Source organism: Corythoichthys intestinalis, chromosome 6, assembly GCF_030265065.1.
Source record: "Corythoichthys intestinalis isolate RoL2023-P3 chromosome 6, ASM3026506v1, whole genome shotgun sequence".
NCBI classification, from domain to species: domain Eukaryota; kingdom Metazoa; phylum Chordata; class Actinopteri; order Syngnathiformes; family Syngnathidae; genus Corythoichthys; species Corythoichthys intestinalis.
Genome location: NC_080400.1, coordinates 19,499,010 through 19,515,093, shown reverse-complemented (window position 1 = coordinate 19,515,093; position 16,084 = coordinate 19,499,010). Strand labels below are relative to the sequence as shown.

Sequence of the window (16,084 nt, the reverse complement as noted above, 5' to 3'; positions counted from 1 at the left end):
TCCTCTTCAAAATTGATGAGACTGTTCATGAGACATATTAGACCTTAAGTTATCAAAATGGTGAGTTTTCATTCATGGGCGGGGTGCCAACGTCGGCCATTTATTTGGCAACACGACAAATTCACTAAATGGCTAATCACTTGCCAAGCCAAGGTTCAGTCTTTTTCATAACTGGCATGTATGAGAGGTATCCCAGCCTGAACACGACTGCATTGAAATATTACCCAACAGGCTTGGTGCCCCTGCAGGAACAGGAAATGGCCTTTTTTACTAGACAGGCTCCTCCTTCAAGGGAAAAACAACTGATCTTCAACCTGCATCAAGGAAGCCTTAAGACATTTGTTCAGGTGCCTGAAAAAAATTATTGAGGTTTGGCATACTTTTTGGTAATCAGGCACAATTGTTCAAATTGGCCCAATTAGAAGATTCATTTTGGTTTTGAATAAGGGCATGGCTGCACAGCTCAGCATCGCCTCCTTTTTGGTAGGTCCCTCTTTGTTAGGTTTTTTTTCCACCTAGGTTTGTGAATGTATTTCTCATCTCAGGATATACAAAAACATCTCTGTCAGCCATGCCCACAACACAAAATAGGGTTTCACATAAAAAAAGAGGCGAGTTTCGAGCCCATGTTTGGTTCTCATGAGATGATGAGAGGGGGACGATCTGCCACCACCCTCAGCTGCGTGCCGTCCGAGTTGCATTAAGTCTGAGTTGTGCCAAACTACGAGGGCCCGTTTAGTCCTGCTTGCAGGCCTAATTATATATGTCTTTACATTAAATGAGCTGGTGTTTTAATGAATGAATGACACTTGTATTCATTTAATTCCTATTTTAATGAATTAAGGGCACTTTTAAAGAGCATACAACAGGAGAAAAAAAGTCTTAAATAGCATTATTATGTGAATTAGAATCATATTTTGAGACAATTCGACTATATACAACAATTAAGCAAAGCGCAGATGATGAAAAATTAGTCTTTTAATCTGCCGGTTAGCCACGCCTACCATTATAGGGCTCTAGCGTCCCCAACAGGTGGATGACGTCAGCGGGAGACTGGGCTCATCGGTTTTACTATTCAGCCCTTTGAGGGGGAATTATTCAGAACGAGGAAAACGCGACGAAGAGAGCTGCAATATGTCATTGTTTGTCTCTCTACTCCAATATTTTTACAGGATATTCTTTTTATCCAAGTATTTTTCCACAAAAGCTAAATAAATGGCTTGAGAAGTACCAGTCAGCCTGTCGAGGGGGAACTATTCGCAACTAGGAAAACGCGACGAAGAGAGCTGCAAAAGGTCATTTTTTCTGTCTCTTTACTACAATATTTTTACAGGATATTCTTTTTATCAAAGTATTTTCCCCAATTGCTAAATAAATGGCATGGTCATGACAAATAACAGTCTTGTGCTAAATGGAATATGAAATAAATAATAAGAATACACTTATTCAGGACGACATGGCAAAATTACTCCATAATGGTCAAAACTGTCGACTTCACTTTTACTGTCACACCTCCCGAACGATATTTTATGCCACCTAAATCGGGCATATGTAATTTCCCTTCCCCGGCTTTGGAGAATGTAAACAAACCAAGAGGCGTGACAGCTAGCCGACATGCTAACCCGAACCGAATGATGTTTCAAAGTATTCGAAGCGGAAAATCACACATAACTAGCCCGGATGTTTTGACATGATTGGGTTGTCGATTGTCTTCGCCGGAGAGCAATTTACAGCTCGCTCCCCGGAGGAGGGCGGCTGCAGTTGTTGTGCTGCTAACGTGCAGCTAATGTGCATGAGGAGAGCTTTTTACATGCCTATCAATGATCAAACGTAAGTAGTCCTTAATTTAAAGAAAGTTTGTAGTGTTTACTTTGTAATCGCTGTATTCGCGGCTATTTTTAACTCAAAGTTGCAATTTCTGATCAGTCGGAAAATTTGACAGAACACCGGGCACATGAGCACAATAAGCCGAATATAGTGCTCTCCCGGCGGGTGGATGTGTGACAAGCCGCCGGTGTTGTGCCGAAAAATAGCCGCCCCGCATGCATGTCAGCCACAAAATGCAAGCCACCTATATATTAAAATGATCCCAGTATTTGAGATAATACAAACAGAATGTTTACTCACTTCCTCGTAAGTCCAATGGTCCCACAGTAGTAGGGCTTGTTTTGGCCAATATCCACGGTGAATGGGAATCTTTTGAAACTCCAGAAAGGCGCACACGCCTCTCCCTCATACGGCAAGATTTTTCTGCAGCCGTTTGGCTGGCATGATGCGAAAAATAAACGTATTAATCCGCAAAATCAGCTGAATCCTTAGTACTCATACACAACAGTACGGCTGTATAGTGAAGAGGACTCCTTCTCCCGTACACCTCACAGCGCCCTCCTCCTCAATGCAAGACCGAAGCCGGAAGTCACTCATTTTCATGGCACGGGATTAAAAAACCTAAATAAACATAGCGATCGCTTCCACACACATCCAAGCGGTCCATATCATTCAGGAGCATAAAATACCGCATGTATTATGAAATAAACATGCTTTTTCGTGTCACATGCACTTTTAAGTATTTATTTTAAAATGTATTTAACTATTTCATTCTGTCCCAATTGGAGCTCCAAGAGACCCTAGCAATGCTACTAAGTCTGGTGTATACTGTATTTGGTCATGGAACAAATTGATCTTTGTCTTCAAAAATCAGTCAAAATGCTCTACAATGTCATGTAAAGTTGCTAGCCCTGAACACAGCTAGCATTGAACGAGTTTAAAACGGGGGTCTCCAAACTATTCCACATCGGGCCGCAGTAGGTGCTGGATTTCTTTCCAACAAAACAGGGTGACACCTTAGCACCGATCTGGTGTCTCACAAGTGTTATCAGTTGATTGTAGTCAGTCTTTTTTAGGAGAAACGTCATTGGTTAAAGGGTCTGTGCTCGATTGGTTTGAACCTAATCCAGGGCCCACAGCTGCTCTGGAAGACCAGTCTGGTTCAAAATATTGTTCAAACAATAATAAAATGAATAAATAAAAATAAATTAATGGCATTTACATTCATTACACTGTGTAAAGATTGTTTGAGATACGGGTGTTTCAAGTTTTCAGCATGGCCACAGAACCAAGTTAAGGCACTAGTGTATTCGTCAGCACTTTTTTGGAAAATAGATTCCCTACGGTTCAGTAGACAAGACACAAAACGCAGCAAAAGGGTGCCCATTAAGGTTGTTTTTATGAAGAAAGAAACTGAAATGGAAATGTTACTTTTCATGTAGTTTTATTTAGGGGGAAAAAAGAGCATATCTGGCGCAACCTCTTAGCGAATTATTTTCCCTGCAGCTCTTGACAGTAAAACTTTACCTTAATACTAACATATTAGGGTGTCGGGATCTGGAACACAGCACAATACTTTTGTTTATTACCTATGTGCTCTATGCAACGTGCTATTGGCACAGTCTGAGCAGGGGCAACAAATTTTCATCATTATTATACTCTCATCATGCCTCCAAACTGGTTGTTCTCTCTTTTCCTCTGCCAAGCTAACGCATCAATGAACGTTCATTTCGGCACAGCTCAACATGGACCTCGTTGATCATTACAAATCCTCAGCAAAATGACTCTACCCGCATGCCACAAATTTCATTTTTCTAGTGGCTAAGCAACATATTAGTGAGGCATTTCGGCATTCATGGTGTCCAGACACTTCAGCATTGACAATTAAGAATTGGACTGATTTTTTTTCCCCTCTAGACTGCTGAAATGATAATCAGAGAGCTTGTTGTGTTGTTGTAAATAGAACAGTTGCTCGTGTGATCAGCTTCACTGTTTAACTGTCCCACTGACCCGTTCATGGTCACTACGCAGATGGCGCATCTCTGTGCAAGTGAATCATATTCCAAATGTCAGCTGTGACACACACGCACAAACACACGGTGCATGCATAAAAGTGCACACATTGCTTTGGCACTGCTTCATTAGTAATTGGTCCCATTTAAAGGACATCGCCTGGTGGTGATAAAGTAACACTATACTCCCACGGGGTGAGGACGTGAGGAAATAGAAAAACTCAACACGGAGATTTTACAGGTATCCATATTTGGAATATTTGATGGTAGCATGGTATGTAATGCAAAAGCTACCATCTATAATATTACTTTTTTTTCAATGGCATTTGAACCCAGCCAAAATTGTTAAAACCACCAACACTGATCATACACCTACAGTGGGGCAAATAAGTATTTAGTCAACCAGCAATTGTCCAAGTTCTCCTACTTGAAAAGAATACTGAATTGCATCCGAAGAACACCATACCCACTGTGAAGCATGGGGTTGGAAACATCATGCTTTGGGGCTTTTTTTTCTGCAAAGGGACCAGGACGACTGATCTGTATGTATCGAGAGATTTTGAGTGAAAATCTCCTTCCATCTGCAAGGACAGTGAAGATGAGACGTGGCTGGGTCTTTCAGCATGACAATGATCCCAAACACACAGCCAGGGCAACAAAGGAGTGGCTTCATAAGAAGTATTTCAAGGTCCTGGAGTGGCCTAGCCAGTCTCCAGATCTCAACCCCATAGAAAATCTGTGGAGGGAGTTGAAAGTCCGTGTTGCCCAACGACAGCCCCAAAACATCACTGCTCTAGAGGAGATCTGCATGGAGGAATGGGCCAAAATACCAGCAACAGTGTGTGAAAAGCTTGTGAAGAGTTACAGAAAACGTTTGGCCTCCGTTATTGCCAACAAAGGGAACATAACAAAGTATTGAGATGAACTTTTGGTATTGACCAAATACTTATTTTCCACCATGATTTGCAAATAAATTCTTTAAAAATCAAAGAGTGTGATTTTCAGTTTTTTTTTTTTTTTTTCACATTCTGTCTCTTATGGTTGAGGTTTACCCATGTTGACAATTACAGGCCTCTCTAATATTTTCAAGAAGGAGAACTTGCACAATAAGTGGTTGACTAAATACTTATTTGCCCCACTGTAAGTCCGGAATTCTCACGCGACGCAAGCTCTTTCATTAGACACCCCAAAAATGAAAGTTTTCCCAGTTTTTGAGGGGGAAAAAAAAAGTTAAATTTAAAAAATGCTACTTGCCCTATATTTTTTGTCCAAATCACATCAAAAATTGAAACTCACATTGTTTGATTTTTAAAGAATTTATTCGCAAATCATGGTGGAAAATAAGTATTTGGTTAATACCGAAAGTTCATCACAATAATTTGTTATGTACCGTTTGTTGGCAATAACGGAGGCCAAACGTTTTCTCTAACTCTTCAAAGCTTTTCACACTCTGTTGCTGGTATTTTCGCCCATTCCTCCATGCAGATCTCCTCTTGAGCAGTGATGTTTTGGGGCTGTCGTTGGGCAACACAGACTTTCAACTCCCTCCATAGATTTTCTATGGGGTTGAGATCTGGCGACTGGCTATGCCACTCCAGGACCTTGAAATGCTTCTTACGAAGCCACTCCGTTGTTTCTCTGGCTGTGTGTTTGGGATCATTGTCATGCTGAAAGACCCAGCCACGTCTCATCTTCAATGCCCTTGCTGATGGAAGGAGATTTTCACTCAAAATCTCTCGATACATGGCCCCATTCATTCTTTCCTTTACACAGATCAGTCATCCTGGTCCCTTTGCAGAAAAACAGCCCCAAAGCATGAATTTTCCACCCCATGCTTCACAGTGGGTAAGGTGTTCTTCGGATGCAATTCAGTATTTTTTTTCTCCTCCAAACACGAGAACCTGTGTTTCTACCAAAAAGTTCTATTTTGGTTTCATCTGACCATAACACATTCTCCTAGTCCTCTTCTGGATCATCCAAATGCTCTCTAGCGAACCGCAGACGGGCCTGGACGTGTTCTGGTTTCAGCAGGGGGACACGCCTGGCAGTAGAGGATTTGAGTCCCTGGCGGTGCATTGTGTTACTGATAGTAGCTTTTGTTACTGTGGTCCCAGCTCTCTGTAGGTCATTCTCTAGGTCCCCCCGTGTGGTTCTGGGTTTTTTGCTCACCGTTCTTGTTATCATTTTGACGCCACGGGGTGAGATCTTGCATGGAGCCCCAGATCGAGGGAGATTATCAGTGGTCTTGTATGTCTTCCAGTTTCTAATAATTGCTACCACAGTTGATTTGTTTACACCAAGCGTTTTACCTATTTCAGATTCAATCTTCCCAGCCTGGTGCAGGTCGATAATTTTGTCTCTGGTGTCCTTAGACAGCTGTTAGGTCTTGGCGATAGTTGAGTTTAGAGTGTGACTGACTGAGCTTGTGGACAGGTGTCTTATACCGATAATGAGTTAAAACAGGTGCCATTAATACAGGTAACGAGTGGAGCCTCGTTAGAAGAAGTTAGGCCTCTTTGACAGCCAGAAATCTTGCTTGTTTGTAGGTGACCAAATACTTATTTTCCACTCTAATTTGGAAATAAATTCTTTAAAATTCAAACAATGTGATTTTCTGTTTTTTTTTTTTCCACTCCGTGTCTCTCATGGTTGAGGTTTACCCATGTTGAAAATTACAGACCTCTCTAATCTTTTCAAGTAGGAGAACCTGCACAATTGGTGGTTGCCTAAATACTTATTTGCCCCACTGTATGTAAGTCAATGCCACTGACGGCCATGTACGTCAAAATATTAACAGGAAATCACCTGATATCAACAGGAAGTTACCCTGAAATGTCCCCAAATCAACAGAAAGAAACCTTATATCAAGAGGAAGAGACCCCGAAATGCCACCATAAAAAGAGGAAGTGACCCCAAAATGCTACCATATCAAAAAAGTGACCCCGAAATGCCCCAAAATTACCAGGAAGTGACCCTGAAATGCCCCAATATCAACAAGATGTGACCCTGAAATTCCCACAAATCAACAGGACGTGACTTCAAAACACCCCAAAATCAACTGTGCGGGTCTTAGGTCTGTGCATCATGTTAAATGTAGCTCTGATAATACTGAGTTTGAGTCTATTTATTGAGTTCTATATACAGTAGTCTACTTTTCGTGCACTGTGTTGTTTAGCACTTGACAAATTGTGTTAATTCATTTTTACAGCTTCATCCTTGGGAGTAGAAACTCTTATTTTCCACGTTATATCAATATTTCTCAACACTTCGCTGTATTTACTATCCATGGGAGACCTGTTTTATGACTGTTGATCTGAAAGTTTACGTGCAAACAAGAGCATTAATTGTAATGTTATCAGCTTCCAGCAGAGAATCTATGCTTATCGCAGTCAACTAGCATTGTTTACTGCCACACTGTTGCAGACAGCTGTAAATGTTGATTAACTCACAGTAAACTCAGCCTGTCTTGCAGTGGATTCAATATAGAATTTAGCCACTAATTAATCTCATTCCCCATGTGGAAATGATGTTGTTGATGTGTTGCTCATCACCTTTTAAAGAGTGGGCGTTTAAACTCTCAACCCTACTGCTTTGAACGCCCTTGTCGGGTTGGATTAAGTGATTTAAATGCGATCAAATTTGACCGTATGGATGTAAACGCCCTGCTGTCTTTGTTTCAGGGTCGTCGGCCGGGCTATTTCTCCTTCCTGGATCCATTCTCCCCAGGCGTGTGGCTCTTCATGCTGCTGGCCTACTTGGCTGTGAGCTGTGTGCTCTTCCTGGTGGCCAGGTAGACACACACACTTGAAGCTGTTTCATACTTGCGGCAGCGCAGCCCAGTGTGGAAAGCGGCCCGCATCAAGGGCAAAAGGGGTGGAGCTATGTAGGCTGACGTAGACGCTGTCAGGAAGTGAAACGTGGGTGGACTCCAGCAAGCATATCTACTATAGTCCCAAGCGCCAATGCATTTATTTTTCATTGTTGCACAGTGAAACTGCAAATTTTCCTATTTCAAGGAATAGCGGAGATTATAATCGAGGAAGTCGGCGTGATGTCACGATGACGTCACCTCACTTAGCAACTTGTCGCCATTTTGAGAAGGGGGCGCGGACAGCTAAACATTCCGTAGACAAACGTCTGAAATTCATATATTTCAGGTGTGTTTTGCGTCTTTTTTCATAAAAACGTCTTAAACATGGCTTACTATTATCACAAATCACTGCCGACAGACGTGAGGACGCGAAACAATTTAAAATGACCGTTTATTTGCTTGCAAATCTGCCCATACAAAGTCGCAGCTGATAGCTGGATGAACAGTCCAAAGGAATGCCCTGCAGTGGAGTTCGGAAACATCTACAACTACCTCATAAAGTCACCCAGTAAGTTGACCTTTATCAATTACGTGGAATATGTACTGTGTGGAACTAAGAAAACTGGTAGTATATACGGAGTGATTATTTCTGCCGTAACCGGTAATTCGCCTCCAAGCGTTATTTAGCCGTGAACACGTCATGGCAAAATAACCAATTCCCACCAGGCCAATGATATACCGATTGACTAATCAGAGCAGTTCGGGGATGGCGTGGCTCAGTGGTAGAGTAGTTGTCCCCCAACCCAGAGGTTGTGGGCTCAATTCTCTCCCCTGATGAACTCGCCTAAGTATCCTTGAGCAAGATACCGAACCCCACATTGCTCCTGGTGCTGCGTCACCAGTAGGTAGATGGTGATGTAGTGTAAAGCGCTTTGAAAGGTGGAAAAGCGCTATATACTAGAGATGTCCGATCACATCATTTTCAAAGTATCGGAATCGGCAAAAAAATATCGGCCATGCCTTTTTTTAATATATATATATATATTTTTTTTTTAATTAAATCGTTTTCTAATTGTATTTAACGTTACAGACATAATATGTTACACTCATCCAGTGTCTTTAGTTTAGGCTTAAGGTAGGGTTATCAAAAATATCCCGATAACGGTGACAATTAATTTGTTAAAAAATGTGTCACGTTAAAATAATTAACGCAATTAATGTATGCCCACTCACTCATTGTCGCGCTCAATCTGTAATGACGCCGTTTTATCTATATAGAGAGATAAAAGGCAGCACTAAATGAGTAGAGTGAATTTTGGCAGCCTTTGGAGCCTTTCTTCAATTGGCTAAACCTTGCAATCCCTCTCCCTATGATTAGAAATATCATGGGAAGCAATGTGGGGAAGCAAGGTGGCAATTGATCTTTGTCTTAACACCTTAAGTTATTTCCCAAAGCAGAGACGATATATCCATTGGTAGCTTGACGCACAGTTCCACTTCCCATCGTGCATTGGGGCATGGCTGCAGTATCATTTACTGAAAGCTCAGCAAGTACACTAGATGGCAATATTTAGTCACAATATACAAAGTCACAAGTCTTTCTATCCGTGGATCCCTCTCACAGAAAGAATGTTAATAATGTAAATGCCATCTTGAAGATTTATTGTCATAATAAACAAATACAGTACTTATGTACTGTATGTTGAATGTATATATTCGTCTGAGTTTTATTCATTTTTTTTCTTAATGCATTGCCAAAATGTACAGTATATGATCGGGAAAAATTATCGGGAATGATTGGAATTGAATCGGGAGCAAAAAAAAGCAATCGGATCGGGAAATATCGGGATCGGCAGATACTCAAACTAAAACGATCGGGATCGGATCGGGAGCAAAAAAACATGATCGGAACAACCCTACTATATACTGTAAGTATAACACCATTTACGGCAAAAGAAAAATAACGCTTTGCGAGTTGCCGGTTGCGATAATAGTAACCACTGCCTAGTCTATTGAATCCTAGCAGCTAATTAGGGCAAAAAAAAATCGATTAAAGTTTACTCACCAGTAATAAAATACCGGCTGCAAACGTATAAGTGCTTGGATTTAGGGTTCCCACAGGCGAAAATAGTCCACGGAACCGTCTTCTTTTACTGTTCTTCGTTTAATTGCTTTCAGCCATTTGTTTCTCCTTTTCTTCTCACGAGGAAGAATGAAGAACGTCACATGCAGCTCCGAACCCTTCCTTGAGTGACAACCCGCAAATCAGCAACTTTTAGTCATTCCGACGGAAAAAAGACCGCAAATAAGACGAAAGTTCAACACGTTTATATTACAATGCACGACAGAGCAACTGCTTGTGACTCGTCTTTTGCCCCTATTTCAATATGGCGACGCTTTGTTGTGGCTGGTGACGTCATTAATGCCCGGATGTCCGACTGCAAGAATAGCCCTGTAAAGAGTTTTACGAGTCTGAGTGAGAAGGGGAATCTTTTTTTTTTTTTTTTTTTCTTTGTTATTTGTGAACTACATTTCCACACAAACGCACATTGGATATGAAAATTTAAAGGCTGTTTCACACTAGCAACCCATTCATTGTATATGTGGGAGGGGGTTTCTCAGCGAAAGTGTGCGTTGGCAGCCGTTTTGGATGGACGGCAAGTCTTGGGTGAATTTTCGTCAAGGGGCGGGGCCCAAAATAGAGACTTCATTTTTCACAGTGTCGCCGCGCTGACATCAACAGCTGAATGGAAATGGTATTTTTGCAAAACATGCTAATCAATAATCATGCTAATCAATAATCATAAGCAAACCTGCTGGAATTGCTTGTGTTACTTGAGTACCTAATAAAATAAAAGTATTTAAACAATAGTGTAATTAACAAACAGAAGACCTATAAAATATGTGTGGATTAGAAGAACCCTTGCCAGGTTGATAGAAAGATAGAAGAGGAGCAACCCCGGTCTTCAGCCGTCCTATAGAGCCAGATAACAACATTCGAAGATGACGCTGACAAAAAAATAACTCGTCGCCCTGACAACAGTAACGTACGAACTCTCCTGCCCAATCCAAGACTGATGACACCTCTGGACACGGCTCCGACAGCCCCTCCGATCTGCCTCCCCGCCTCTTGGCACCTTCAAAAAGACTGAACATTTCTGTCAGAGGTTGTGACTTCTCGGGAATGTTCATTGCATTCCAGCTACTAAGGAAGAGAAAAAGGCTAAAATCTTCATTCCAAAAAAAAAAAAAAAAAAACACCATTTCCTCTTTCCCTCTGCTTTAGTCCAGTGACATGAACATGACATGTTTGTTTGCTCGATTTGCCATTGCAAATCACGAAAGCATCTGCCACCCATGAGGAATTGAGAAATAATGGTGAAAAGGTCTACTGTGACAGGATGAAAATACAAAAGAGAACAGAGAGCAAAACAGTGTTTTTTGGTCAGTTCTACGGGGGTGAAGACATGTTTTGCTCCTCTTCACTCAGTCCCTGCAGGTGTTCATGCCCACCGATGAGAAGGGATGCTCTTTTGCTTGCGCTGGGTTTTCAGCATAACACTGACACTGAGTGGTCAGATAGAGCACTGCAAAGCAAAGCATGTCAATGCAATACATTCCTATGGAACCCTAAAAGAGTCATAATTAAATAAATAAAAACAACAGGGCCATATTACATCATTTGTCTGTTATTTATCAAAATGGTATTTATTACAAAATGTTTTTATTTATTTAATTATGACCCTTTTGGGGTTCCATTAAGAAGTATAGAACATTTTATCAACAGTAGTTTGGTGAACCCAGCACCACTGGTGGGTAGTAACATGTTACATTTACTCCATTACATTTACTTGAGTAACTTTATGAGAAAAATATACTTCTAAGAGTAGTTTTACGAAGCCATAATTTTTACATTTAGTTGAGTAGTTTTGTGAAGAAGAAACGCGACTCTTACGCCACTACTTTGGGCTACACTAGTCGTTACATTTTTCCCTTTTATTCTACATATTAGATTTTACTTTTTTTTGCCAGACACCAATAGTAGCGCTACCAGTTTCACCAATGAGACGTCACAACAATAATCACATGACTCCATTATACAAATCAGACTCAAGCATGCCGTTCTATGATATCGTTAAAGCACCGTAAAAAATTAAGTATTTGACATAGAGCCCTGCATCAACATAACTCAACAGCTCGGATTTTAACCTTTCTCCAAGTTTTTATTTGGCACCGATTGATCGCAGAAAACCAGAGTTATGATCCTTTCAGTTTCATAATAGGAAATATGTTTTCTCCACTAGAGGGCACTCATGTTCGTTGAACGAATTATGTTTCATTTCTGTATTTTTTTTTCCTCTCGCCAGAATTCAAGGATTTTTTTTTTTGTTTGTTTCTTTTGCATAATGTGGTTATGTAGTAGGTTATAGTTTTCTTCTTCAAAATATAAAAATAACAGTTCATATAGGTACCGTAATTTCGCACTATAAGGCGCATCTGACTATAAGCTGCCAGCCACCAAATTGGACACGAAAACAGCATTTGTTCATAGATAAGCCGCACTGCACTATAAGCCGCAGCCATCCTCACTGTATTATGGGATATTTACACCAAAAGATACTAACCGGTAATACTTTGTTTGACAGCGGCATCATAAGACTGTCATTAAGACCAAATTAACCACCAGGAAGCTTTGAACCAATTGGCTGTGAAGCTTCATGTATTCAAGAAGCTTCATTTGGCCATCACCGTTCTCTTTGAGGAGACAGTCAACCTCTCCTGCCACCTACTGTCAACACCGTTGTCATTCAACATACCTCCTAGCATGCATTGCAGCGCTACAAATGTAAATAACAATAAAAATTCATGTTCTGTGCTAATTATTTCTTCGATTACTGTTCTAGTTGTTTCATTAATTGCAAGTTATGGAATTTGGTAACACTTTATATGACAGTGGTGCCATAAGACTCTCATAACACCTTCATAACTATGACAAATCATAATTATGACATGACACTGCCATGAGCATTAATGAATGCTTATGACAGACGCCATTTTGTGTCATCCGGCAAATTATCTACCTTTTGAATGGATGTAAAAGATCCAAGCTGGACATAATTGGAGTTAGTGACATAATTTGCCGGATGACACTTAATGACATCTTTCATAAGCATTAAGTAATGCCCATGAAAGTGTAATGTCATAATCATGACGGTCTTATGATGGCGCTGTCAAATAGTGTGACGGATTAACCCAACTAAATCAACAAATAAGCCGCACTGGACTATAAGCTGCAGGATTCAAAATGAGGGAAAAAAGGCGCGGCTTATAGTCCAAACATTACGGTAGCTTTATGCTGAGAAAAAAAAATATTGTTAAAAAAAAATCTAATATCATAAGCGGTTACTCACAAATCACAATGTTACACATTACTAGGTTATTCTTTTCACCAGATACTTTTTTACTTGTACTTTAGTATATTTTTAGATGACTACTTTTACTTAAGTAATATTATTTTTGAAGTAACGCTAAAATCTACCCACCTCTGCCCAGCACACACCATGACAGTCAGCTTTGGCCAGGTGGCTTGGTGTGTTGCAGGCTTCTATATGAATGAATGCATATTACAGTACTGCAGCAGCTAATTGTATCATTATTTAGTTACCTAAATTGTGTGCAGTATTCGTGGGATGCTCAAGTTCACTTTAGTAGAAGAAAGTAAATTTTTGGTACTTTATTTTTAAAATTTTCAAACTATTTCTTTCCTATATCATCTTGTTTTAGCTTATCTTTACTTGGTATCTATCAAAAGTTGTTTCCACAAACTTTTCTGAACTGCGCTTTTTCATGTGTTGCAAACTTTAGTATTAAAGCAGGCAGCTCATTGGGATGAGAAGGTAGCAGACACTCTAGAGGCAACTAAAATGCTTTGTAGCAGTTGGATTTAACTCCCTTTCCTTCTCTGTTTTACCTGTTTTATGTTAATGCCAATACCTGAACTGACTCGTATTCCCACGCACGCTGCTTGCCTCTAGCCCAGTAAGTACACTGTTTCATGTCTCGTTCCTCACAGATTGACGCCTTACGAGTGGTACAACCCACACCCCTGCCTGAAAGGACGCTGCAACCTGCTCATCAACCAGTACTCTCTCGGAAACAGCTTGTGGTTTCCCGTCGGTGGCTTCATGCAGCAAGGGTCCACTATCGCTCCCAGAGCACTGTCAACACGCTGTGTTAGCGGAGTCTGGTCAGTGTAACGCTCAGATCATAGTCGGTGGTCCGTCATTGTCATTCTTTGGTTTGAATTAATTTGAGATTTGGTTGAGCGTCTTCATTTTCATCCCTGAATAAGAGCATTTTCCTTCTGTAACCTTTGTTTCTGTCTTTGTCCAATTCAAACAAACTTTGCTCTACCAGGTTTCATGAAAATAATGTCATTATAGTGATTTAGAGGCATCTAAAAACATAAACCTTTAGGAAAATATACAGTAGAAAAACAGTTTTTGTGTTGAAGTCATTCCGAAAAGTCAATAAAACTGTATTAAAATCACATGAAAACTGAAAAATATCCCCTTTGGATAATGTAATTTATATTTGTCATTTTATTCATCATAGAAACTTTCTCTAATCCCATGATGGCTTGTTGAGCACTTAATAAAGAAGCATAAAAAATACTGTATTTGAAAGATGATACCGATGAATACACAGAGCAACAATGAACTGTGACTGCTAAAGTTTTGTTTGTGCAACCAATTCCAGAAAATATGAGGCCAATTCAAGCAGGCAGGCAGAGTGATTTGGTAGGGATTTTCAATTCTACAAAACTATTACAAGTGGAAGTTCCATTATATTTGCACTCTGGCTTGTCCAAAAGCCACAATGTCTGGCAATGGAATCAGTTCATAAGTATAATAATAAATGTTTCATACAGTGTACCATTCCAAATCCTGTTATATAGCTTTGTGATTAAACGTTTCACTGCCCACCTTGTTTCTAATGCATCCTCCTTGACTGACACTGACAGCAGGGCTACGGCCATTGCTGTTATTATTACGGCACATTTGTGGTCACAATGTAATAAGGTTGAAACTAGGGCTGGAGCTATCGAATATTTTAGTAGGCTGAAAATTCTATCGATTAATCGAGTAATTGGATTAAACTTTTTTTTTTTTTTTTTAGGTATTAAAAAATATACATGAGAAAAAAAGACATTTAATCCAATATTGAACCATTTTCAGTCAATCAATGTCTTTATTTTCGATGTACATTGTTGAAAACAGCCAACAATTGCATCTCAGATGTGACTAGAATTTTTTTTTTTACTGCTTTCACTCCAAAGACTTCTAGATCTTAAAAAAAAAAAAAAAAAAAAAAAAAAACATATTTCTTACCTAAAAATGTAATTACGCTTGGTAACACACATCACTTGAAAGCTACGTGTTTTTCCCACGTGTTTCAATTGATTTTCCATTTGTGTCAAGCTATTTTTAAGTTCTAGTTAAGTTTTAAGTTAGTCTAAACTGTAAGTACTGATAGGATTTTGAGTTTTTGCAGTGTTCAAAATAAATGTATGATACCTGCTGTATTGGAGCACATTAGGGACCAGTGCTACTTGGTGTTTTATTCAGCAATGACTACTGAGCTAAAACTGACAGTTAGCTTTTTATTTTTATTTTTTTGATTGAAGCCAATTTTTTGATTGAAGTAATGCTGATTTGTGTTTGGGCCACATTTTGGCAAGGACATTTGTGTCTTAATTATTCAGTCAAAAAAATTTGTTTCAAACAAAAAAATATATTTTCAAAAGAAAAAAAGAAAAATTTCAATCATAGAAAAAAAGTTTTTGAATGCGAAAAAAATATTTGAGACTTATAAATTTGCATTTGAACACATACACATTTTAATAAGTTTTGATTTTAGCAATCCTTTTTGTGTTTGGGCCATATTATTGGTAAGACATTTGTGTCTAAATCATTTAATCCCCCAAAATGTTGCTTCAATCATAAAAAAAATATTTTCAATCAAAGAAAAAAATCATTTGAAAAATAAAATTGCCCTCCCCTATTTTTTTTATTATTTTTTTTAAAAATAATATCCAAAGCAAATGAGTGCTAGTCACATGATCTGTTCTAAAAAAAATAATTTTTACCCATTATAAAATTACATTTTTTTGTTTATTTCATTCATTTTTGTTGTGTGTTTTCTTGCTTTACAACTTTTATATATATATATATATATATATATATATATATATATATATATATATATATATATATATATATATATATATATATATATATATTAGAGCTGTCAAAATTATCACGTTAACGGGCGTTAATTGATTTTTTAAATTAATCACGTTAAAATATTTGACGCAATTAGCGCAGATGCCCCGCTCAGACAGATTTAAATGACAGTCCAGTGAAACGCTTGG

At 39.2% G+C, this 16,084-nt stretch overlaps 1 protein-coding gene across 10 annotated transcripts in view; it reads left to right on the top strand.

Annotated features, from left to right (window-relative positions):
- grik4 (glutamate receptor, ionotropic, kainate 4) overlaps window positions 1-16,084 on the top strand; it is a 734,878-nt gene that overhangs the window by 704,704 nt on the left and 14,090 nt on the right. For all 10 annotated transcript variants that reach the window (XM_057839364.1, XM_057839368.1, XM_057839359.1 and 7 more), the window contains 2 exons: window positions 7,520-7,629; window positions 13,724-13,897. In XM_057839364.1, the coding sequence (XP_057695347.1) occupies window positions 7,520-7,629; window positions 13,724-13,897 (284 nt within the window). The remainder of the gene's footprint in view (window positions 1-7,519; window positions 7,630-13,723; window positions 13,898-16,084) is intronic.